Source organism: Zonotrichia leucophrys, unplaced genomic scaffold (genome assembly GCF_028769735.1).
Source record: "Zonotrichia leucophrys gambelii isolate GWCS_2022_RI unplaced genomic scaffold, RI_Zleu_2.0 Scaffold_290_66289, whole genome shotgun sequence".
In the NCBI taxonomy this organism is placed as follows: Eukaryota; Metazoa; Chordata; class Aves; order Passeriformes; family Passerellidae; genus Zonotrichia; species Zonotrichia leucophrys.
The window spans coordinates 37,179-61,417 of record NW_026992495.1 but is presented as its reverse complement, the minus strand read 5'-3'; the positions used below and the strand labels follow the sequence as shown (position 1 = coordinate 61,417).

General features: G+C 51.1%; 1 protein-coding gene across 1 annotated transcript; it reads right to left on the bottom strand.

The window, feature by feature from the left end:
- Positions 1–11,497: 11,497 nt before the first annotated feature.
- LOC135441433 (serine/threonine-protein kinase PAK 1-like) lies at positions 11,498–18,392 on the bottom strand. Its single transcript, XM_064700977.1, has 8 exons — positions 18,331–18,392; positions 17,598–17,646; positions 16,717–16,829; positions 15,936–16,053; positions 15,140–15,239; positions 14,542–14,738; positions 13,068–13,205; positions 11,498–11,664 (listed from the first exon to the last, which is right to left on the bottom strand). The coding sequence occupies exons 1-8, from the start codon at positions 18,390–18,392 to the stop codon at positions 11,572–11,574; spliced, it is 870 nt and encodes a 289-aa protein (XP_064557047.1). The 3' UTR covers positions 11,498–11,571.
- Positions 18,393–24,239: the final 5,847 nt, after the last annotated feature.

Genomic DNA, 24,239 nt, shown 5'->3' with positions numbered 1-24,239 from the left:
CGAGTGTGGGGAGTGTGGGAAGGGCTGCAGCTGCAGATCCACCCTTGTGACCCACCAACACATCCACACAGGGGAGAGGCCCTACGAGTGTCCCGAGTGCCAGAAGAGGTTTCAGATCAGCTCCGATCTCCTCAGGCACCACCGGATTCACACCGAGGGGAGACCATTCTGCTGCCCTGAGTGTGGGAAGGGCCTCAAGTGCAACTCCAAACTCATCAGGCACAAGCACATCCACACTTGGGAGAGGCCCTACAAGTGTCCCCTGTGTGGGAAGAGGTTTCAGACCAGCTCAAATTTCCTCCTGCATGAGCAGATTAACACTGGCAAGAGGCACTTTCTGCTGCCCTGACTGTGGAAAGGGCTTCAAGCACAACTCCACCCTCATCACCCACTGGTGCATCCACACTGGGGAGAGGCCCTTCGAGTGTCCCCAGTGTGGGAAGAGTTTCACCCAGAGCTCTGACTTGACCACACACCAACAGAGGCACCAGTAAGGGAAGCCCTGCGAGTGCATTGACTGCAGAAGGGCTTCATGCCCAGTTCCAGCTTTATCCCCCATTGGAGGACCCATATTGGAAAGAGCCCTGAGGATCCATTTTACCTGTGATCTATGCTGGGAAGACAACTTTCCCGTGTCCTTCCCCTCCCAGTGACAAGATGCGGGATTGAAGAACATGAGGGTCTGGACACGGCCCTGTCATTACATTCACTTCCACCTCAGAACATTGCCAGGGCAGGAAAGGGACCTTCTCTCTTCCTGAGGAGAAGGGTGTCCTTTCCTTTTTCCTTTCCTTTCCTTTCCTTTCCTTTCCTTTCCTTTCCTTTCCTTTCCTTTCCTTTCCTTTCCTTTCCTTTCCTTTCCTTTCCTTTCCTTTCCTTTCCTTTCCTTTCCTTTCCTTTCCTTTCCTTTCCTTTTCCTTTCCTTTCCTTTCCTTTCCTTTTTCCTTTCCTTTCCTTTCCTTTCCTTTCCTTTCCTTTCCTTTCCTTTCCTTTCCTTTCCTTTCCTTTCCTTTCCTTTCCTTTCCTTTCCTTTCCTTTCCTTTCCTTTCCTTTCCTTTCCTTTCCTTTCCTTTCTTCCCCTTCCCCTTCCCCTTCCCCTTCCCCTTCCCCTTCCCCTTCCCCTTCCCCTTCCCCTTCCCCTTCCCCTTCCCCTTCCCCTTCCCCTTCCCCTTCCCCTTCCCCTTCCCCTTCCCCTTCCCCTTCCCCTTCCCCTTCCCCTTCCCCTTCCCCTTCCCCTTCCCCTTCCCCTTCCCCTTCCCCTTCCCCTTCCCCTTCCCCTTCCCCTTCCCCTTCCCCTTCCCCTTCCCCTTCCAGAAGGAAATACATAGCCAGGCAGATCCAGTCAGTTGTGCTTCAAGCACAACTTCACCCTCACCACCCACCAGCGCATCCACACTTGGGAGAGGCTGTAAGAGTGTTCTCAGTGTGGGACAAGCTTCACACAGAGCTCTATCTTAACCAGACACCAACGGAGGCACCTGTAAGGGAAGCTCTGCCAATGCCCCAATGCAGGAGGATTTTTGTGCACTGCCCCAACTTCATCCATCATTGGAGGATCCATGTTGTGAAGAGCCCTGGTGATCCATTTTCCCTATGATCTATGTGGGGAAGACATCTGTCCCTTGTCCTGCCTCTCCCAGTTACATGATGTGGCATTGAAAAACATGAGGGTCTGGCAATGACCCTGTCATTGCATTCACTCCCACCTCAGGTCATTGGCAGGGACAGGAAAGGGACACTCTCTATCCCTGAGGAGAAGGGTGTCCTTTCCAGACAGGAGGAAATACATAGCCAGGCAGATCCAGTCAGTTGTGTTTTAGTTTTCCCTGTGAACAGTTTTATTTATCCCTTCTGTTAAAAATATTGTTTCTGGTCCATTTGTTCCTTATCTCGTTGCTGTTCCAAATAAATTTTTCTTATCCCAGCCCGGGATCTTTGCCTTTTGCTCTTTCCACGGGAGGCAGGAGAGCAGCAAGGGCAACGCGCTTTTAGCAGGAGCAGGAAATTGGGTAATCCCATTCCTGAAGCCCGGCCCATGGAAACCGAGCATCCCAGCTGGTGCCAGCCCTGGTGGCCATGGCAACAGCCTTGGGAGCGGGTCCCTGGCTGGGGCTGTGGGAACCTCTTCCCTCTGGTGCCCAGGGACAGGAGTGGAGGGAACGGCTGCAGCTGAGTCGGGGCAGGCTCAGGTTGGATGTCAGGAAAAGGTTTTTGCCCAGAGGCTGCTGGGGCCCTGCCCAGGCTCCCCAGGGAAGGGTCCCAGCTCCAGGGCTCTCTGAGCTCCAGCAGTGTTTGGACAGCGCTGCCAGGCCCAGGCTGGCATTGTTGGGGTGTCCTGTGCAGGGCCAGCAGTTGGACTGGAGGATCGTGATGGGTCCCTCCCAGCTCAGCCAGTTCTGTGGTTCTGGGATCCCATGAGCCTGGGGATGGGGCTGCCAATGGTTGCCATGGCAACAGGCTGTGGCTGCAGGCCTGAACTGGTGTCCATGGCAACCATCCCTGGCATGGGGTCTCCATGGAGCTGCCATGGAAACTGACCATAGCAACAGGGGGCTGGTAATGGTTGCCATGGATACTGACCATAGCAACAGGGTCCTGGTGATGTTTGGATTAGATTTGTCACAGACACTCAGAGAGGTTCCTTGGGATCTTTCCAGGAGTCTCCAGGCTGTTCCAGAGCTGGAATGTCACAGGCACAGACAGGGGCTCCATGGACACCTCGCACGGCTTTCTGGGGATGGTAAAGAGCCCTGTGGTCAGAGGCAGTCACAGCCATTCCATGGTGACATCCCAGGAGTCCCCAGGCTGCCAAAGAGCCGGGATGTCTCAGACACTCACAGGGGATCCTGTCATGGGCACAAAGGGAGTTTCAGGCAAAAGCTTGATTTCTTTATTGGAGAAACTCCTCCTGATACATGAGGTGCAGATATTACATGAAACAGCCACCATGGATCCTCAAACTCGCGCAGGGCCCCTAGACTTCTAAAATTCCTTCTAAGAGAGGAGACTGGGAATGGCTGTATCCAATCCAAGCCCCAGTCTTTGTCAAAGGTGTAAAAGATTGGACATTGGAATTGAACTTAAACGCTATTTGTCCCACAGGATTAATCATAGAATACCCGATAAATTTCTATAAATACAGCTCTGTTTTTTTCTGATCATGATTAGACAGAATGGTTCATTTACACCACAGAGTAAATGAAAAAAAATGAGTTATTGCTGCAGTCTTAGGTGTTCTGGATACAATCTTCCCCGAGTGTCTTGTGCCAATGGGTAGGAACCATGAGAGCACCAGCACATAGACACAGACACAGACATACAGACACACAGATACACACACACACACACACACACACACAGAGAAACGCTGAAAGTGTCCAGAGGCCAAAGAGAAAGGATTGTCCAGGGTATAAATGGAGGGAAAGAGGGTGCAATGGAGAGCACCAGGGATCCAATGCTCTGAGGGCTCAGGGGTGGTACACAGGGAAGGGACCAGTAGGGAATGCCAGGGTAGATGGACAGGGTTACACACCAATGGGAAGGGAGAACTCACCAGAACATGAACATATAAGTGTAAAAGGGGTAGAGAAGGCCAATGGAGAGGACAGAACTGGGACAAATTAACATAGTGCTGCAGAACACCATGGGGAAGCCTTTTTTCTCACCTTGAGCTGCGAGGAGTGCCCAGAGCCTGTGGTGTGACTTTCCAGGGCATTGCTACTGCCTTTTCCCTGGTAGGCTCACAGGTTTGCACAGTTGTGCAGTGTCACAATGATCTCCTTGGTTCTGCAGCCCTGCTGTGGCTGCTGCATAACAATGGACCTGTGGTACCTCGAGGCTCCATAGTGTCACCATGGTCCCTTTGGTTCCACAAAGACCTGCTGGGACATGATGGACCCTTGGTTCCATGAGGTGCCTGGCTTCCCACAGCCCCTCACAGACCCCTATGGCCTCTCAGAGTTCCCCATGGCCCATCATGGCCTCTCAAGGCCCTTAATGGCACCTCATGACTGATGGCCCCTCACAGCCCATCACGGCCCCTCACAGCCCGTCATGGTCCCTCACGGCCCCAGGCGCAGGGCTCCTCCAAAAGGAGAAGGGGTCAAGTCCTGCTTGTTCTCCTTTCATTTCAGTCCCTTCACAGCTGCGAGTGCAGAAAGGCTGAAATGGAGCCTTTCCCCAACGTTTCCCTCAGGGTTAATTGCGGGCTGAAGCTCTGTGCTGGCGCTGGCCCGAGTGCCACCATCCCTGCAGCCGCCAGGCCTTTGCTGTCCCCCCGTGTCCGTTCCCTGTCCCCGAGTCCCGCCCGGCTCTGGCAGCAGCAGCAGCCGCAGCGCAGGGGGCGCCGGCCCGGCCCAGCCGGGGCTCCCGGCCAGGAGCAGCAGCAGCGCCGGCCCCTTCCCGCCTGCTCCTGCCTCGGCTCCCAAGGGCTTTTTCCAGCTCAATTCTGGAGCAGAGCAACCAGCACCCACACACAGCCCTGACTGCTCAGGGCCTGCCTGTGCTGCCCTGAGCCAGCCCTCAGAGGAAGAAAGGATCGGGTTCCAGCGCTGTTTCCAGCTCTGTTTGACTCACCCTGAGGTGACAGCAGGAGGCTGCTGGGGCCTTTGCCTTGGGAATTGCAGATCATGGCTGCTCTTGGCCCTCTTCTGCTTGCCACCTGAATTTTATCCATAAAAATGCAAGTGCTTCTTTCAGTTGGTGCTACCCACGGTGCTTTCATGACAGTGAAGTCAGTATTTTTGTCACAGGCATAAAGATCAGCAGACACTGGAATGCTCAACAGCCCCTGAACACTAAGATGAGGGGAATTAAAGCCACACAGGACACATTTGCAGCCCTCAAACACAGCCCTGTTGCTGGCGTTGTTGAAATAGAATAAGCTGACAGAGGCTGTCACAGAATTTGCCTCCGTAATGTGGAATTAAATCAAAAAATCCAGCAGGAGAAACAGAAACCAGAACTTCTCAACTCGCTTCATTGCTCCTTCCCAGCAGCAGGAAACACAGATGCCCAGAGGTGTTTTGCACTGCTGCTGCCCCCAGTTTGAGCCCAGGCTCTGCCCAGTCCCAGTGGGAACCTGAGCCCAGCCCAGGGAGCTCAGCGCTCGCGGGGCCAGGCCCAGAGCCCCGGGCACGGCCGCCCATTGTGGGGCAGCGGCGCAGACGGAATGTCCTGCGGCCCAAACCTCCTGCTCCTGCCACACAGCGCCAGCCTTCTCCCCCTCCTCCTCCTCTCCCAGCACAGTACCAATTCCAGCTCGGCGGAGGCATCCCCAGACAGCGCTCCAGCTCCTGTTCCAGTTGAATGTCCCTGCAGAGAAACAGGGCATCTTTCAGCCACTTCCACAAGCTCAGGCTTCTCACTTCATAGGGAATCTGGGATGCAAATGGCCTTGTTAAGAAAGCCAAAAGCCAAGGGAATGGATTATAGATTACTGAAAAAAAGTCACCCATCTTCCAGGCAAGGTTTACCAAGGCATTTCCTGCATTTCTTCTTTTCAGATTCTTTCAGTTGGCTGCTCTGGGAAGTCCAGCTTGTACTGGTGCTTATCATGAACTGATTGTGCTCTTGATTTACGCACCAAGACACCAAATGTGGAATCATCTATATGGAACTGTTATGAATGATCAATCGAAAGCCAAATTATAAAAAATCTGAAAAGATTTCTTTATCTTTTTCCGCTACTAAAATATGGTCTTCAAAACCACCACAGCCAAAGAGACAGTGTCGAGCCCAGGGTTGGTGCTGGGTGAACCTGGATCCCACCTCTTTTGCATCGGACCCTCCACCATTCACAAGAGCTGCTTCTTGTAGGGATGCTTTATACAGTTTATTATGCCTGAGCAAAGAAGTCCCAGTTTCTTTTGTAACTCTGCATATTCATAGTTGGTTCTTTCACTGGGCAGAGCTGGACATTCGCCGTTTCCTTGTTGATAGCCAGCACTGATCTGATAGCCAGCACTGATCGGATTCAGGGAAGTCACGTATTCACACATATCTTTCTGGTGACTTTGGCTATCTTGATCGATGTTATCAACAGGGCAATGATCACTCTTAGGCTCTTCCGATGACATGACCATGTCTCAGGATAATGGTGATCATCTCACTGGGTGTGATCGTTATCTGGCCACCTTCAGGAATTTTGGAATTTGAATAGACGCCTGCCTCTCAGGCTGCTTGTGGTCAGAGACTTGTTTGGATTTTGCAATCTTAATGAAATACATGCTTTTATAGCACGAAGTATTTCCCAACATACATTGCAACATCACTACAATCTAACAGAAGAAGGCAATCATACAGATCAGTGTATGGTCAAATTGCCCCCTAATTCTCATAAAGTCCATCTACTCTGCACACCCTTACTTTGTATTTTTGTTTCTCAGTCATCACAGAACTGAGAGCTGCAAGAAAAAGAGAAAGAAATATGAACAGGTATCCCTTCGGTAAGGGAAATACTGGACTGTCAGGAACTAAAAATAGTTGATAGCATCTGTATCAGGCAATTTTTTTTACCCTCTACCAGTGTCCATTTCAGGCATCCTGTTAGCATGACCTAGGATTTTGCAGCTAAATGCAATGGGCTGCAATTTGAGAGGCCTACAAGAAAAAAAACTTATCAGACTTCCCCTCCCCGAGTGAAAGGTGCAAATTACAAAATGAAAGGGCCTACAGAAATTTAAAATTTTCTAATTTTAGAAAAATATAGTATTAGCATCAGATTCCAAGTGCATAGAGATATAGGAGCAGCAAAGAAATGCTCCCAGAAATGTTTTCTAGCCTGAAGAGACAAGCTAGCCATAGGAAGAGGAGAGAGCCACTTTTAAAATGTGTGAATTACTGAATGCAAGAGCCATTGGCCCTTTCGGCTTCTGTTTTTAACAAAATGTAAGCTATTAACTTGTGTTTATGAAGACTTTAGTTGGACTTCAATGTTTTTGAGACAGCTTCTGAGCAAAATACAAAGAAACTACATTACATATTAGTAAATGCAGCATCTAGAATAACAACTAAATAGTTCTATCTCATAGTTAAATGTTCAGTTCTTCATAAATTGTGATTAAGACCATGAAATGCAGTCCCTAATCCAGTTAAATCCAACCTACACCTCAGATTTGCTTGTGTAACTAATATTTTCCACTCCACTCCCTATCCCTTCTCTCACCACAGTCCTCAAGCCCTCAGCCAGGCACAAGCCAACTTCTCACCTCAACTGCTGTTAGCAATCACCAAGCACCTGTTGGTAATTACCTGAGCCCCTGTCCCACCCACAGGTCCCTGGCTGCTGGGAGAACAGGTCTGAAGTACAGACCTGAACACCACCATCCCCCACCAAAAAAAAAAAAAAAAAAATTAAAACTTTTCTAAATAATTTGAGACTAGTAAAAGATCAGGACATGGAGGGACTTGTTTATCCCCTTTAGGCCAATCAAGAAAAGGTTTATAGCCTTCTCTGGAAAGGGAAGACTGGGGGGTTTTTGTTGAAGCAGAAGCATGTTGCACAGAAAGACTACTGTTTACTCGTCTTTCTGTTGCACAGAAATCTTGGATGCTTTAGTGCGTACATCTGTAATTCTGACATTTTCTGAAATTAAAGTGAGAGGAGTAATGGGCTAAATTCAGGTACCTAAAGTTACATTGTCAACATTTGCAGACGTAAATCAAATACACAAGGAAAACTTTTATATGGGAAGAATGCCAGAGCAAATTAAAATATGTATTGATAAGAATAATCAACACAGTAGAAATGCAGAGCATCTGCACCATAGGAGAGAGTCTATAAAATCACACTCTGCATCAAGAGAACATAATTGGTATTTCTTCACAGGCTTCTCCCTTTGCATGCCCCTCTGCAAAGTGCAAGGGGCCTCAAGGACTGAAGGAAACACAGGGAGTCAAATGGAGACACTTGCACCGGTCTCACTGGGGGCTCCTGGGGAAGCAGTTTCCTTGGGAATCCAGCCCCTCTCTGCCAAGGGCCCTTCCCCAGATGTGTACATTTCCTGGGGAAAACCAACACACCCTTAAGTGCATGGTGCGGAGGTTCAGGGACATCAAAACATAACCAATATGATCCAGTGAAGCTAAATTTATTATTCCTACAAAGACTCTATTTATAATAAATCTCTACTGTCCACGTGTCTCTAGCTAATACATGATTGGTTAATCCTAGCTGTTCACACGTCTAAAATAGAATGCTGATTGGATCACCTAATTTTTTACGCATCTTGCTGGGGTTGTCTGGCCTACCCATGACTCACTTTCCCAAGCTTATTGACAAACTTTCTGAGTCCTGATGACTCTTCTTCTTGTGTCTTTTTCAAGGATATACCGAGCCCAATTCTGAATATGTCCATAATTCATTCTTTGTGAAGGTGTCCATTGTCCATTATTACAAGCAGGCTGGATTGTGCATCGGCTGAATATGGCCACTCTCATGCAAAAACTCCTCCATTCTGTCTCTGAGCCAGCATTTGAGCTGGTTAAACAAAATCCTCCCTCTCATGCTGTAAAGAATGTGGAATTAGGGTTGGAATGTGACCCTGAAATAGAAGCAGCTCAGAAACTACAGTAGAAAAAATTTAGTCCAGAAGCTATTGTAGAAGGGACTTTTCTCTCCAATGATGTAGAAGCTTTTCGTGTAGTAACTAATGCTGCAAGTAGAGTTTGAAAACCTTTTGATTGGAAGATTTTAGAAAAATTGAGAGCTGCAATTTCACAATTTGGTTGAAAATCCCAGCTTGCACAGTCACTTCTGCAGTATATTTTTCCATCTAACACATTAATTCCAGCTGATGTGCATATCGTAATAAGACTTAGAATGCCACCCTATAAGCAGGTGATGTTTCATAAAAGCTGGGAGGAAAAGTGTTCTTCTTCTTCTTCTGGGAGGAAAAGCTTCTTCTTCAAGAAGCTGCAAGACCTAGAGTGCAGGGTGATCCTCTGTATGGTTTAACAGCACAACAGTTACTTGGCAAGGGGCCCTGGGCTACTGCCACTGCCCAGGCTGGGAGCATTGATCAAGTCTTACAGATGAGCCAACAACTAGCATATAATGCTGTCCTTGCACTTACAGATAAGTTACACTCTATGTCTTTTACACAGCTTTGTCAAAGAAAGAATGAAGGCTTTGATAAATTTGTAGACAAATTGCATGAAGCTATCTATAATCATTCTGATTTAAATTCAGACACAAAGATACAATTGGATGGACTTTGGGATCATTACTGCATTCCAAATGGCTTTCCCTTCAGTCACAAGAGGCTTCCATCTCTTCCAAAAATTGCCTGCTGAAACTCTTCTGCTCCCTTCCAAATCAGTTCACTACTCCAGCATAACCCTTGAAGCACGGACAGACGAATCTTCAACTAATTATAGTTGAAAAGAAGGGTATTTATTGCACCGCTGGACACATGTTAACTAGTTTCTAAAGGAGTTGCAGACTCCTGCTCTTTATTTCTACAGAAAAGGTTTTACATTAGGTTTCTAAGGACCCATAATACATAATTATAACGTGCCTGCTTCGCATTTTTATCGGCTGAATATCTATAACAGCTGCGCAATTGTATTCCCTTAACTGGGTTGGTGGGATTTTGAAATGAGGGAGTGGTTGTATGGGAGGAAGAAAGCCGTCTTCCTCATGGTGAACTCTTCTCTCATGGCCAGTTGGCAAGACCTTTTGACCTGCTCATGGTCCAAGCCTCTCCTAACTGTTCAATTATTCTTAAGGCAAGGTACTCCTATGGTCTCTGCTTCTTCACAATTGCTTCCTCTATTCCTGTCACTCCTAGCTTTATGTTCCTAATATATTTGGTACTCTTTACCTAAGGTATGTGATTTCTGCTAGCTGTACTACTAACTTAGCTTCTTCCCTTATTTTAAAATCTTAACTAAAATATGCAATCTTCTACTATCCCAGTTGTATTCCCAGATGGCCCCTCGACCCATCTGCAATTTTCAATTATCCTAATTACATTTTCAGCTAACCCTTTGACTCACCTCAGGCACATCCCCGACTGCCTCTCTCCCAGCAGCTCAGAGCTGCATTGCACAGCGCTTGCTGTGCGCCACAGAGCACAAAGCAGGCTGGCCTGGTGGGCCTGAATATTTCTGCCAAACACTCTGCATCTCACACCTTTGCTCTGGCTCAGTGCAGAACTGCAGGATTGCAGGCGCTTCCTCCCAGAGCTGCGTGAGGCGCTGGCTCCTGCAGATGTGCCCTGCCAAGCTGTCCCTGCCTCACACTGGCCTCGCTTCCCTGGCACAAGTGCCGGGCCTGAAGGAGCTGCCCTGTGCTCCAGCCTGCCGAGCAGCCCGGCTCCCTGCCCCGTGCCCAGAGTGCTGCACACACTGCTGGCCTTTGCCAGGAGTTGCAGGGCAGCCGGCAGAAGAGGAGGAATCCTCAGCCAGCCCAGCTGCCCACGGCTGCCCTTGGCCTTTCTCTGCTCCTGGGCACACTGCAGATGGCCAATACCTCCAGGCCGGGCTGTGCCCAGCACGGCTGCGCTTCCCCTCGGCAGCAGCCAGCTGCCACCTGGGTCTGAGAGCGGAGGAATCGCCCGCTCCCAGCAAGAGGCACCCAGGGCCCAGGTGCTGCCTCTTGCAGCTCCAAGAGCCTCCTTCCAGCCTGCCTCTGCCGGGGCTCAGGCTGCTCCAGCCTCTGCCGGGGCTCTGCTGGGGCTCCACCCCGGCCAAGGCCGGGCCCGCTCTCACCTCACAGGCGCTGACAGCTCTGCACCACAGGAGACCTTCCCGAGCACCCTCTCTGACCTTTCTGCTTTATCACTTGAGTAAGGCTCTCCTCCAGCCAAAGAGATTATTGCATTTAGGGATACAAATCTAAGTGGCAGGAACCCCAATGCTCTCCAGTCACAGCTGAAGGCCTGCATCTGCACAGGGTGTTTGGGCTGCCTCATTCTTCCTTTGGTTTTGCCTTCAAATGCCATTGCCCTTACTGCCTCAACTAGAAATACTGCAGCTGTGCCATAACCAGCCAGTGGCTCATATTCCAAAGGCAGTGCGGTCTGGAGAGGATGAATGATATGAAGTCCCCTCCTCACTTATGAAACCATACAAAAGAAGCCATATGTGTGACTTAGCACCAATAAAAAACAATTGGTAATTCAGAAGGAAATGTTGAATTTTCTGAAGGGGTCAGAAGGAGGAGAATCTTCCAAGTGAGTTGATGTTTCAGAAACTTTATTAATTACAACTCTAATCTATAATTCTATGCTACAAATCTCTTTAGCAACCCTCTCCTACAATCCTACTCTAAATTGGTAACAGAGATAACATCTTGACATGATTGCTATGTTCTCGTCTCCTAGGGTTAGGGTTAGGGTTAGGGTTACGCTTAGGCTTATGCTTAGGCTTAGGTTTAGGTTTGGGTTTAGGCTTAGGCTTAGGCTTAGGCTTAGGTTTAGGTTTGGGTTTAGGCTTAGGCTTAGGCTTAGGCTTAGGCTTAGGTTTAGGCTTAGGCTTAGGCTTAGGATTGGGTTTAGGGTAAGGGTTAGGGATAGGGATAGGGATAGGGTTAGGGTTTGGGTTAGCATTTAAGTTTAGGTTTTAGGTTTAGGGTTTAGGGTTAGGGTTATTCGTCTTCTTCACAGAGTTGATGAGTTGTGCCAGGATGAATGGTGGCTTGGCTGAAGTTACAAATGGATGCTGTCCACCGGAAAAAAAAATACAACAAAGAACAATGAACCATTACTTTCCAAGCTCATTGCTTCAGGGACTCAATCAGGATACATCAAGTTCCTGGAAAGACCCAGAAAGAGGAGCAATGGGACCATCTGCTCCCCAGTCATCCCCAGTGTGCAAGACATTGCCATCACAGGCAAACCTGGCCCAGAATCCCACTCATCTTTTATTGTGATTTCTTCATCATGCTGGGATTTTTGCCCTGCCAATGCTCTAGAAATGGTGCTTTCTGTCCCTGGGTTTTCTTCCTTTCAGGAAACTCCAATGACTCACACAGGCCTTTGAAAGATGGGCACTGTGCTAATTCCCACAGGGACAGAAAGCAGTGTCTGCCTTTCCATGCCCTGCCCCTCGTGTGCTGGTTGGCACCTTCCTTCCCAGCAGGGCCAGCCCAGTGGCACTGGGCCCTGCAGTTCCCTCTCTGCCACACAGCCTGGCAGGAACCCTGGCACAGTTCCCGTCCGCTTGAGCGTGCCAGGCAGCAGATGGGGCTGGGACAAGGCCCTCCCAGCTGTCCCTGTTTGCGTGGCAGAAACCTCTAAGGGTGGGCTGGGGGGCACAAACCAGGGCCCCTCAGAGGCTCACAGTGAGCCCCCCACAGCCCCTCCTGCCCACAGCCAAATCTCTGACCCCTAGGCTGGGACTGGCTTCCTTGGGTTCCTCCACCACCATTTCATGTCTCTGTACCCCGCACTGCTCTACTTCAATTCTTTTGCCTTTAGATAAAACTGAACACTCCACCAAATCACAAAAGAGGGCAACAGAAATAGTCAGAGGACAGAGCACCTCTCCTGTCAGGAAATGCAGAGGGAGCTGGAGTTATTCAGTTTTGTGAAGAACAGGCCCCAGGGAGACTTTATTGCCACTGTCCAAGACTTCAGAGTGGCTTTGAAGAAAGTGGGGGACATCTTTTTTAACAGGGCCAGTTACAATAGGATATGGACAAATATTTTTAAACACAAAGGGCATCTAATCAGAGTAGGTCTAAGGAAGAACTTGTTTACTCGGAGCATGGTGCAACCCTGGCACAGCTTGCCCCAAGAGCTTGTAGGAGCCCCATCCCTGCAACCATTCCAGCTTTGGTGGGAAAGGGCTCCGAGCAACCTGATCTGTTTTAAGATGTCCCTGCTCATTGCAGGACACTTGCACCAGAGGACATTTACAGGGCCCTGCCAGCCCAGCCCAGTCTAGGATTCCTCACCATTTTCATTTGAAGAGCAGCAAGAGTGGAGGTGAGGAGGAAGGGGGCTCATCTGATGCCTTGGACTTGAGTCCAAGGCATCAGATGAGGAGGATGAGCCTCCATCAGATGGGAGGAGGAGCCCATCCCTCAAAGCCTTTTTCACCTGCAGCCCCTTACATTTTACCTGCAGGAGCTCCTTGGCAGACCAGCGCCGCTCCTCGTCTGTCTGCAGGCAGCAGCTCAGGAAGTCACGCAGCAAAGCCGAGAGGAGCTTGGGCTGCCGCAGCTGTGGAGTCCCTACTTTGGCTATCAGGTGTGTAGCCTGGAGAAAAAGGAGACACCAGGCTCCACCTCCTGCTTTCACATCTCTAAGGCTCTCCCAGATCCCTGTGTCTAACCTCTGTTCTTCAGTGGCAGTTTTCTGCCCTGGCAGAGACCCAGAGATGACTTTCCTTTACCAACCAAAAACCCAAACCCCGATGCAGCCACAGCTTTTCCACCATCCTGCAGATCTTGCCTTGGCAGCTGATTTCATTGACTGACCTAGTTAGTAAGAACTACATCACCAAAAGGACGTTTGCTTCTCTGAGGATTCATGCCAGCTTGAGAGGCTTTTTGGAAGAGGGACTTTGCTATACTAACTAATTTCAAGGGTTAGTACATGAATGGCTTCTCTGCAGTGCTTACTGGTCCTTTAAGCGCATGTGCCCTAGAACAAAAACTCATCAAGCTTTTTGTGCTGTTCTTGAAAACAATGGTAATTGGAAGAAAAGAAAGGAAATCCTTCAGTTAATACCCAGGTAGGGAAACAAACATTTACCATCTCCTCTTCAACACAGACACATTAAGATGCCTGCACAAATGTATTGGGATGAACATGCCTGCTTGGGCACACAGGAGCCACCTGCAGCTCTGTCTCTCAGCAGTCTGAAAATTTCAGCTTCCCATTTTTGCAGCAAAAGAAAAATTGTCTAGGTCAGAAGAAGGAGAGGTTCCATCTCTATGGTCACCCTCCAGTCATTTGGCTACTCAAGACAATGCATAAATGGTAGGCCCATCCCAGAAAGTGCCAGGAATCACTGGAAGGTTTTGGCAGGCTCTCCGCATCACCAGACTCTGGCTTGGTGACGTGCAGAATGTTGCTTGGGCTAGGAGAGAAACAGGGTCACTGAGTGTTTCAGCAGCACTGCACAAGAAGCAGAAGAGACTCTGTGCATTACACCCTCATGCCCATGTTTCCCAATGAGAAGAAACTGCACAAAGGGTTAGGTTCCTCTCTAAAGACCATGGTTTTAGAAACTTTGTTGGGTTTGGGTTTCCTTCCTTCATTTCTGGAAAGATAACAACACTTTTAAAATGCTTTTTTCCTGTTATTAAGGCCATCTACACAGAAAAAAGAACTGGAACCACTAACCCAAAGGAAAGTGTTGCCTGAGAACACTTTGTTTGTTTGGAGTTTGTTTGCATGTGGTAAGGCTTGATTTCCCCCACTGATGCAACCGAAAGTACAGCAGATGCTGATGTGTTGCAGGGACATTTGTAGGAGGGGACCTTGGTGGAAGTAGTTCCAGCAGATGGCAATGGGATTTTGTCCAGTGGCACACAGGACATGGGACAGGTGAGAAAGACAGTGGGATCAGTGAGTATTTGCTCCTTACCGTGCCAGAACTTTCACTCAAGTAAGGAGGTTCTTGTTCTATCATTTCAATTCCCACAATTCCAAAAGACCATATGTCCACTTTGGGGCCATATGGTTGACCTGTCACCACTTCAGGCGCCATCCACCAAGGAGTCCCGGTTAGCGAGCAGCGTTTGCTCTGCTCAGGGGTGAGCTGAGTAGCGAGGCCAAAATCAGCTGAGGAGAAAACAAAATAGTGGTTTTATCTGAATTCTGTGCAATTAGGAAAGCAAGCAAAAGAATTCCCCAGTAGAAGTTTGAAAATGTGCTGTTGAATCTCCTGGCATTGGTGACTTTAAAAATCCCCCCATTTTTTACACTGCCTCCAGCAGTGGCTTTTGTTCTTTGGAAACTTTAGACTTGTAACTCCCTCCTTCTGGAAGGGACACACACAGAGCAAGCTCACTCTTGACTGCTTGTGGCTCCTTCTACCTCTGTGCACATTGCAACTGTGCCCTCAGCTCGCAGCAGGGGTCCCCGCACTGCCACCAGCACCATTTCTGGGGAGCTGGCAGTCACTCCAAGCAGCCCCACACCCACAGCCCTGGAACGCTGCACCTGACCAAGAATATACTGACCCAGCTTGACAGAGCCGTCGGTTCTGAGAAGGATGTTGTCACTCTTCACATCTCGATGGATCACATCGTTTGAATGAAGAAAATCCAGTCCTTGCAGGCACTGAGCGAGAAAACAGAAAGAGGGCAAAAATGAGTGATGTGATTTCATCACACAAGAAAGGAAACAGCTCCAAAAGATTCCCTCTCCAGGGGAATGGGGAATAATGGCAGAACAGTAATGGCCACTGAGAGGAAGAGCTTGCTGCTCCAACACCTGCAGAGCAGGACCTTTCTGAGGAAAGGCACGTCAGCTTTTGAAAGAGCAACAGCACCTGCTGTTGTAGGCTGTCCCCTGCCAACCAGCCAGGATGACTCCTGCTGCAGTGCATGTGCTCAGAAGCAAAGAGCATTCTGGCTGCACTCCTATCCTTTTTAGCTGAGAACTGAGAGAAACGAGTCTCTCTCTTTTTTCTTTGATGTTTGTTTCAAATCCTGCCACCAGCACCTTTGCTTTTACAGGCAAGGAATGCAGTGAAGACAGATGCCAGGCAAATATTTAGAGAGGCAAGGTGGAGAACAGCAAATACAAATACAAGAGACAAGAGCAAGAATACAACAGCAGGAGATAAGAGTACTGGCACTGAGTACAGGGAGTGCAGGGGCACTGGCAGGCCTTTCACTTGAGATGCTTTTACTTGCCCATAGAATAGCAGCAACACAGAAACAAAGCTTGGCACAGGAAACCTCTCCTGTTCTGAGCCACTGTTTCCCAGACAATCCTGCCCAAGGCCTTGGAAACACAGCTGGGATTGCTGACCTCCCGACTGATGGCTGCTGTCTCATCTTCAGACAGGCAGGTCTGGCTGATGATATCGGTCAGGACACCTCCATCCATGTACTCTATAACCAGCAAGAGTTCCTCGCCCAGAAGGTAGCTGAAAGAAGGAAACAGGGGGTAGAGATGAACATGCATGGTGATGTTGATTTTTAGCTTCCAGGTTTCTTATTTCCAGATGCCTTTGTGACAAGGACAGAATCAAAGGAAGAGATATTCCCTCTTGTCTGTGCATTGTTTGCAATCTGTGCAGTCTCAAAGAGAAAGACACATCTGTGAAAAAGGAGATGTCTTAGATGGGCAGCAAATGAAAAGTACAGTTTAGAAACAGCCCAGATAAAAAACATTTCAGGCATAGTGTTTCTGGAAATAGGCACCTAGTTTTCCTGGCATGCATAGCAATGGCAAAGAGGGGCAACAATCCAAGTGAAATCCACTTTAGGATGGTTCATCTGCACTTAAGAAACTTTAAAAAATCAATCCCAAATAAATGTGGAGGCAGTGAACTTTGAGGCTATTGAGTTAGGAAGATACAGCTGATCCAGGTATTGAATAATTTTGGAGTAATTATCAAACTAGGTGTGCCAGGGAAGACTCATGCAGACAAGATGCACTCTTCTCATCCATTGGAGATGAGTAGAGAAATATGAATAAATAAAAATTAACAGCTCTACTTTCTGCCACTGACCAAAGTGGGTTTTTAACCTCTCCTGTTTGCAATATGTAAACACACATCCATGGGATAAAGACCATGACCTCTCACCTGTCTAAATAATTCACAACATTGGGACTCCTATACCTCTTCATGATCATTATTTCATTAAAGGTTAGCTCCTTCCTCCTCACTCCTTGAAGATTTATTTTTTTTATTGCCACCTAAAATGACATTGAAAATCATTAACTTGAGAGGTTGGTGGCACGAGACCACAAGACACATGGAGGGAGTGATTTTACAATGACATAGCTGAGCTGTGCCAAACTGCCTTGTGATTTGGCACTGCAGTAATTAGGAATTGACATTCCAACAGCCCATTTCTCTGTTCCCTTGGGAGCCAGTTACAGGACACGTGGGGCCGCTGACATTTTGCCTTGACCATTTGGTAACAGCGGTGTCTCAGTTATCACCCACAAACCTCTGACCACACTCACTGCTGCTTTGTTTGGGACTCAGAAGAAGTAATCCATGCCTTAATACTCTGTGGATACATCTTGGGCTATGGGCAGGGCTTAGGGCTTTCAGGGACGCCTTGCAGGTCTCTCCCTATGTGCAGTTCCAAAGTGCAGCACTGCAGGTGGCTAAGAAACTACCAGTAACTTTCAGATGGATTTGCTGGCAGCCAGAAATGAGAATCCAGGACTCTGAAGCTGTGGCCCCAAAGAGCAGTGAGGTGCTCGAAGGCACCACCTTTGTTTTTGCAATGGAGAGCGAGTGAGCGCGTCCTTCTCTGAAAGGAACCACTGCCCTCCATGCTTTCCTTCCGGCAGCTGAGGAGGACAAAGTCCCAAATGTGTTTTGTGGGCTGGCACCAGTCTGTGCTTCTTGTGCCTTTTCAGCACAGCTCTGCCCAGAGCTCCAGCCACAGCTCACACCAGAGGGGAAAGCCCTCGAGTGCAGCAGAGCCTGCAGGGGCTGTTGACATTTACCTCTCCTCCTGTGGCAGTGTCGAGTGCTCTGTAAACATCTCCAAACGTCCTAGAAACAAAACAGAAGCAGAGAAAGGAGAAGCTGTTTAGATCTTGCAGTGAAAGCCAGCCCACACAGGAGATCTCTGCTGGAAGTGTCAAAACCTGCGGGATGCAGGAGGGCTCTGCCAGAAGGCAGATGATGCATTTTCCTCTCAAGTGCATGGGCACTGGGCCTGTTCCTGAAGCACTGGGGTTCAATTTCTAAAGGGAGTTTAGTCTTTCCTCTTGGGTTTCACTTTCTAAATGGTGTGGTTCCTATCCTGACCACAGAGTATTTCCTTCTTCAAACCAGGGGAAAGAATTGCTCCTGGGAACTGTTATCTCACAACTTTGATAAGGCGTAGGTTGCTCTTTCAGGCAAGCAAGTCTCTTCTCTTTTCATTAGTGTGCCAGTATGATTTTGAGACATACAAAAAATGCTAAAGAAATTAACACAGAGCTGTCTCACACTTGGGAGACAAGGAGACCTTCCAGGTCCTGTTCCTTGATGCAGGCAAGACCTCGGTAGCAAGGCATCTCTGACAATGCCTTCTGAGCCTACTCACAAATTCTGAGCAGCATTGAGAGATGGGACAATCTAGCCCCAGTGTGTGAACATCTTTGCAGCTGGCCTGACTTCACGCTGGATAGACATTCCACCCCAAAAACACCTGGCCCATGGTTGTGCAGGAGTAACTGCTGTTGGACTCACCTGCTGCCAAGATATTTCAGGAACGTGTATTTCATCAGGGGATTTGCAGTGGGGTTCACCATTCTCCCTGAGGGAAACAAAATGCAAGATGCTGACTTTAAAGCAGAGATCCCAGCTTCCAGGAGATACAAAAGGCAGCCCCAGCGCCTGGAGCTCTGAGCCCTTTGCGGTCAGCTGGGTAACAACGACCACAACCAGGCAGACAGCTCTGCAGCACAAGTGGCCAGCACAGAGACTGATTTTGTACAGACCTTTGAAGAGTTCTCTTGACAGGAAACAAAGCACAGGGACGTGCAATCCCAGGAGAGGAGGACATCTTCCCCGCCACAGCCACGGGACACCTTGGCTAGCAGCACGATCTCCAGCGGGGCGCTGGTGCCGTCGGGCTGCGGGAGGAGCGTGGTGCCGTCAGTGGGGCCGAGGCCGTGCCGGGGCTCTGGGAGCCCTCAGCCAGCCCGGGATGCTCTGCACGCCCCGCTCACCCCACGCCCGCTCTCCCCGCAGGGCTCCCGGCGGCTCCCACCGTGCCGGGCCCCGGCTCCTCGCCGCCCGGCACGGCCCGGCTGTAGCCGCTGGCCCCGCTCACTCACCAGCTCGCCCCAGTGCCGAATGCGATCCCGCGGCACGCGTTTGATGGCCACCTGCGAGCGAGGGAGAGCAGCGGGCTGAGCTCGCCGCCCGTCCCGCCGCGCCCCGACCTTCTACTCCTCCTCCCTCCTTCTCCTTCCCCTCCTCCCGCGCCCGCCGGCGGCCCCGCCGCTCACCGGGGCGCCGTCCGAGATCCGCGTCGCCGCGAAGACCCTGCCGAAGCCGCCGAGCCCCAACAGCGAACCCAGCCGGTACCGCTCCTGCAGGGCCTCCTGCGCCTTCCCTGCGGGCGGGACGCGGCTGTCAGCGCTCGGCCCGGGGCCAGCAACGGCCCCCGAGCGCCCCTCATCCGCCCCGGGCCGGCCATGCCCAGGCGTTCGCTCCCAGGAACGCGGCACGGGAGGCTCGGGGCCGGAGGCCGCGCTGCCGAGCGGCGGAGCTCGGGCGGGGGAATCCGCAGCGGAGGCGGCGGGAGCGGCCGCGCTGCGTGTGTGCTCCGCGGGCCCCGGGAGGAGCCGGGGCCGGGGTCGGGACTGGAGCCTGCGTCGGGGCCGGGGCCCGGCTCGGGCCAGGCGGATGCAAAGGGCGGCGATGCCGCCCCAGCCCCAGGCACTGATGCCCGCCCGGCAGCGCCACCGCCAGTACGGCCAGAGCCAGGCGGAGGCGAGACCGCGGCGGGACGGCCGGGGCCGGGCACGGGGCCGGGCACGGGGCCGCCCCGCCCGGGGCCGGGGGCGGGCCGGGGACATGGCCCGGCCCGGCAGGGGAGAGGGAGGCGGGGAGAGGAGAGGGACGCCGGGCAAGGGACCCGGAGAGAAGGGCGCCCGACAGCAGGAGAGAGAGAGAAGAATGAGAATGAGAATGAGAATGAGAATGAGAATGAGAATGAGAATGAGAATGAGAATGAGAATGAGAATGAGAATGAGAATGAGAATGGGAATGAGAATGGGAATGAGAAGCAGTGTTTAGGAGTCTCTGCTTTTTTTGCTGCCGCCGCTGCAACTGAAGCACCGGGGCCGTTCGTCCCCGTGTCCGTTCCCCGCTCGCCCCACGAGCCCCACGTTCGAGCCCCGCGCGCCCCGGGGACAGCCCCTCCGTCTGTCCAAACACGGGAACTTTGCAGCCTTGAGCCCACATGCAGAGCCCTGACTCCTGCACACTGGCACAGCGATCCCCTCGCTCGCTGCTGTGCATTGTCCTTGCTGAGGGTCAAACACTGTTGGGCCACCTTCCCTTGGGGTAGGATTCCTACCTGAGCCCAGCACTGCACTTACACCTCCAGTGTTGCCTTCCAGTAAAAACAGGAGAAGGAAAACTGTGTGTGGCTCATGGTATTTTAGAGCGCCTAAAAATCCCTAAGTCACTGATCTTAGAGGTGAGGTGCATCTGGAATTACTGGGATGCAACATGGAAAAGGGGAGCATAGAAATAAACAGAGGAAAACACCTTGGATTGTTTCTTTCATTTTCATTTCACTTCTGGAAAGCTGTTTCAGTTTTCCAGGAAATCTTCTCCTGTCTGCTCTTCCCAAGAATTTCTCATGGAGAACAAGATCAAGATTCTGTCACAAGATTTGCCACCAGGAAATTATGCCACTGGTGCAATTTTCATTGTGACAGTTTGTGCTGGCTTAGGACAAATTTTGGGAGGAAATCTCCAAAAGGAATCCATCTAGAAAGCAAGTTCAAGCAGCCCCTACCCCTACTAGTTCAGGAAAAGACTTCCCTCAAGAAAAGTGAAAAAAACCCCAGTTTATTTAACAAGTAAAGTACTCACAAGCATGAAAAATGAATAATATTAAATAAAACCTCTGACAGTGCTGAAGAGATGGCAAATTCAGAAAGTCCTTTTTGTGGGTTGTAGTTGGCTCACTCGGTCTCTTCTAAGTCCCTCTGGAGCTGGAATGCTGCGTCCCAGAGTTCGGTGAGCCACAGGTTTGAGATGACGGCGTTTTTCTGGGTTTTCAGTCCAGAGCAGGTTTAAACAATTCCAAGAAAAAGGAAAGTCACAGTCCAAAGGAACTTCTCTTCCTAAACTAGCTAAAACCAAATTGCTGGACCTGGGCTGTGAAGGCATCGGGAAATTTCCAAATCTGTGCGCTGGCAGTCTCAGCAAACACTAGATCTGGATGGTGCTGGAGTCAGAACCTTGAAATTTCCAAATTTTAGATTTCTGTGCCAGCAAATCACTGGACTTGGGCTGTGCTGGCACCAGGAAATTTCCAAATCTGTGTACTGGGCCAGCAAACACAAGATGTGGGAGGTGCCAGACCAAGTAGCAGGAAGTTGCCGGGTTTTGGACTTCTGTGCCAGCAAATTGCTGCACTTGGGCTGTGTCAGAATAGGGAAATTTTCAGGTCAAGGCACTGGCAGTGCCAGCAAACCCCACATTTCAGGAAGGATCTTCCCTTCCCTTCCCTTCCCTTCCCTTCCCTTCCCTTCCCTTCCCTTCCCTTCCCTTCCCTTCCCTTCCCTTCCCTTCCCTTCCCTTCCCTTCCCTTCCCTTCCTTCCCTTCCCTTCCCTTCCCTTCCCTTCCTTCCTTCCCTTCCCTTCCCTTCCCTTCCCTTCCCTTCCCTTCCCTTCCCTTCCCTTCCCTTCCCTTCCCTTCCCTTCCCTTCCCTTCCCTTCCCTTCCCTTCCCTTCCTCCACAAGGTGCCAGAGGGGCTGGGCAGCAGCATGGTCTCCTCCATCACCTGCAGGGAGTGATGAATAGCAGGCTGGACATGAGCCAGCAGTGTGCCCAGCTGGGCAAGAAGGCCAATGGCCCCTGGCCTGGATCAGGAATGGTGTGGCCGGCAGGAGCAGGACAGGGATTGTTCCCCTGTGCTCAGCACTGCTTGGGCAGCACCTCGAGTGCTGTTTGCAGTTCTGGGGCTGCCAATTTAGGAAGGACATGGAGAGGCTGGAGCATGTCCAGAGAAGGTCATCAAGACTGGGGAGGGATCTGGAGTACAAGAGCTGTGAAGTGCAGCTGAGGGAGCTGGGGTTGTTTATCCTGGAGAAGAGGAGGCTCAGGGAAGACAAAGCAGTGTCAGGGCACAGGTTTGACTTGATAATCTCCATGGCCTGTTCCACCCTTGCTGATTTAGGGATTCTCTGAAAGTACCATTGGAGCAGTTGCAGGATGAGCCCTGGGCATCCTCTTCAGAAGCTCCAGCAGCCCAGGTCCCTCAGCTTCTCCTGCCAGCCCCAGAGCCCATCCTGTCAGCCTCTCCTCACTGCCCAGAACAGGGAGCCCCAGAGGCAGACACAGCAGCCCAGATGTGCCCCCCTGGCCTGGGGTGCCTCTGGCAAGGGAGCAGCACCAGGCACTGCAGGAGCCTGCAGACAATTCCTGCAGCACTTGTAGGATGATCCTGCTCCCCAAGGGACGTTCCCATGGTGCCAAGTCAGGAACTGCAGTGGGGAGTGGGGCCAGAGAGGAAAGGGCAAACAAGGATGTGCTGTTTGCAGGGAGGAAACAGGGGTGGGCAATAGGAAGAAATTTCTTTTGGGAAGAGTAAAGAAAGCAAAGGTGAAGCCAAGGAAATGCTCAGGGCAGTTTGGGGGTGGCTGCCAGGCAGCCCTGGCTCTGAGCAACAGCATCTGCAGTGGGACAGGAAACTCCCAGCTGATGGGAACAAACTTTCTGGCTGACTGCAGAGGCCAGGACAAAGCTGAGTGGTTTCCCTGGTGTCCCCCAGCCCTTGCTGGCCCCAGGGGCTGATGGCATTTGTGCTTCCTCATGTTCATGTCCCCACAGCAACAGCATGGGGGTGCTCCTGCCTGCTGTGTGCAATGCAAACAGGGGCTGCTAAGGCAGTGCTGCCTTGTCTGTGCCTGCAAGGATGGGGCACCTGTGTGAGCTGGGGGAGACGCCAGGGCTGCAGAGGGGGGATGTTGTTGGCAGCTCCATCAGGACACTCTGGGACGCTGCCCTGGGCTGTCCAGCGCACTGGGGGTGGATCAGCCCCTGCTCTGCTGCTCCCTCCCTTCTCCCCCAGGGCCCTTGCAGAGCCCCAGCCATGCTGTTTGCCCCCAGCCTGCCCACGGCCAGCCTGGGGCTGCTCACAGGGCTTTTCTGTGCTGTGCATTGGCCTGGCTGTGTTCTTGAGAGAGCCTGGGCAAGGAGCCTGGAGCCCCCAGGCCCTGGGCTGAGGCGTCAGCGCTGCCCCAGCAGTGCCCATGGCCTGTCCCTGCTGCAGCCCCGGCACTGCCACCCCCAGGGCTGTGCCTGGCCCCGAGAGCACTCAGGCCCTGCAGCAACACCAGGGCCACCAGGGCAGCCAAGGGAATCTAGATAGCCCTGGCAGCTTTTGTCTGGGAGGTATCATTGGATATTAGGAATTTTGGAGGCAGATTCTCAATTTTGGCCATGGATGGCTGGACTTGAAAGTGTTTTATTCGTTGGGAAGAAAGGAACGGGCCCCCAGTGTTTTGAAGGCACATGAGGAGTGGCCCCCAAATGCCAAGGCCAGCCAGAGCTGTCTGTCCTGGCAGGTTTCATATGGGAATAATTATTGGATATAATCAGATTTGGAGAAGGAATCCCAGTTTCAGCCTTGAACCCCTGGAGGAGAAGGACAGTTCTTTCCCACAGGAAGGAATGCACAGAACTCCAGGGTTTCAGGGGATGATAAGAAGCAACTTTCAACATGCCAAGGCCAGCTGGACCAGTCAAGCAGTCCCCAGGAGGCCCAGCCACCCACACCTGTTCCATGTTCTTGGATCCTTGAGGCCCTGAAGCATCAAAATTGCCCCTTGGTTCCATGAGGCCCTGTAGGATCACCACAGATCTTGCTTTCCATGAGGCCCAGTGATATAACAATGGTCTCCTTGGCTCTGCAGTGGCACAATGGCCCCTTGCTTTCCATGGGGCCTTGCAGTGTCCAAATGGTTTCCTTGTTTCCAGGGCCCGCACAATGGTCCCTTGCTTCCATGAGGTCACAGTGTCTCCAAATGGCCCCTTGGTTCTATTGGGTTCCCCAGGATCACAGTGGCCCCTTGGTTCCAGCAGGCCTGGATGTGTTACATTGGCCCCTTGTTTCCATGGGGACCCACAGTGTCCCAATGGCCCTCTGCTCCCATGAGGCCCTGGGATGTCACAAAGGTCTCATTGCTTCCACGAGGCCCTGCTGTTCCCCAATGGTCCTTGAAGTGTCACAGTAGTCCCAGCGGGTTCCCCCGCTGGTTCACAATGGCCTCCTTTATTCTGTAATGTAACAATGGTATCCTTGGTTCCACCATCAGAAAGGCCCCATGGTCTCATGGAGCCCTACAGCCCTTTATAGAGCCCTACAGCCCCTTATGGAGCTCCACAGCCCCTTATGGAGCCCCACAGT

What these genes read in the sequence shown, in the direction of transcription:
- LOC135441433 (XM_064700977.1), bottom strand. Translation starts at nt 18,392, where the DNA reads ATGGTGAACCCCACTGCAAATCCCCTGATGAAATACACGTTCCTGAAA. An exon ending in CAGCAGCCATCAGTCGGGAG is followed by an intron (nt 15,240 to 15,935) that starts GTCAGCAATCCC and finishes TTTCTCGCTCAG; the next exon opens with TGCCTGCAAGGACTGGATTT. An exon ending in TGAGTGAAAGTTCTGGCACG is followed by an intron (nt 13,206 to 14,541) that starts GTAAGGAGCAAA and finishes CTTTTTCTCCAG; the next exon opens with GCTACACACCTGATAGCCAA.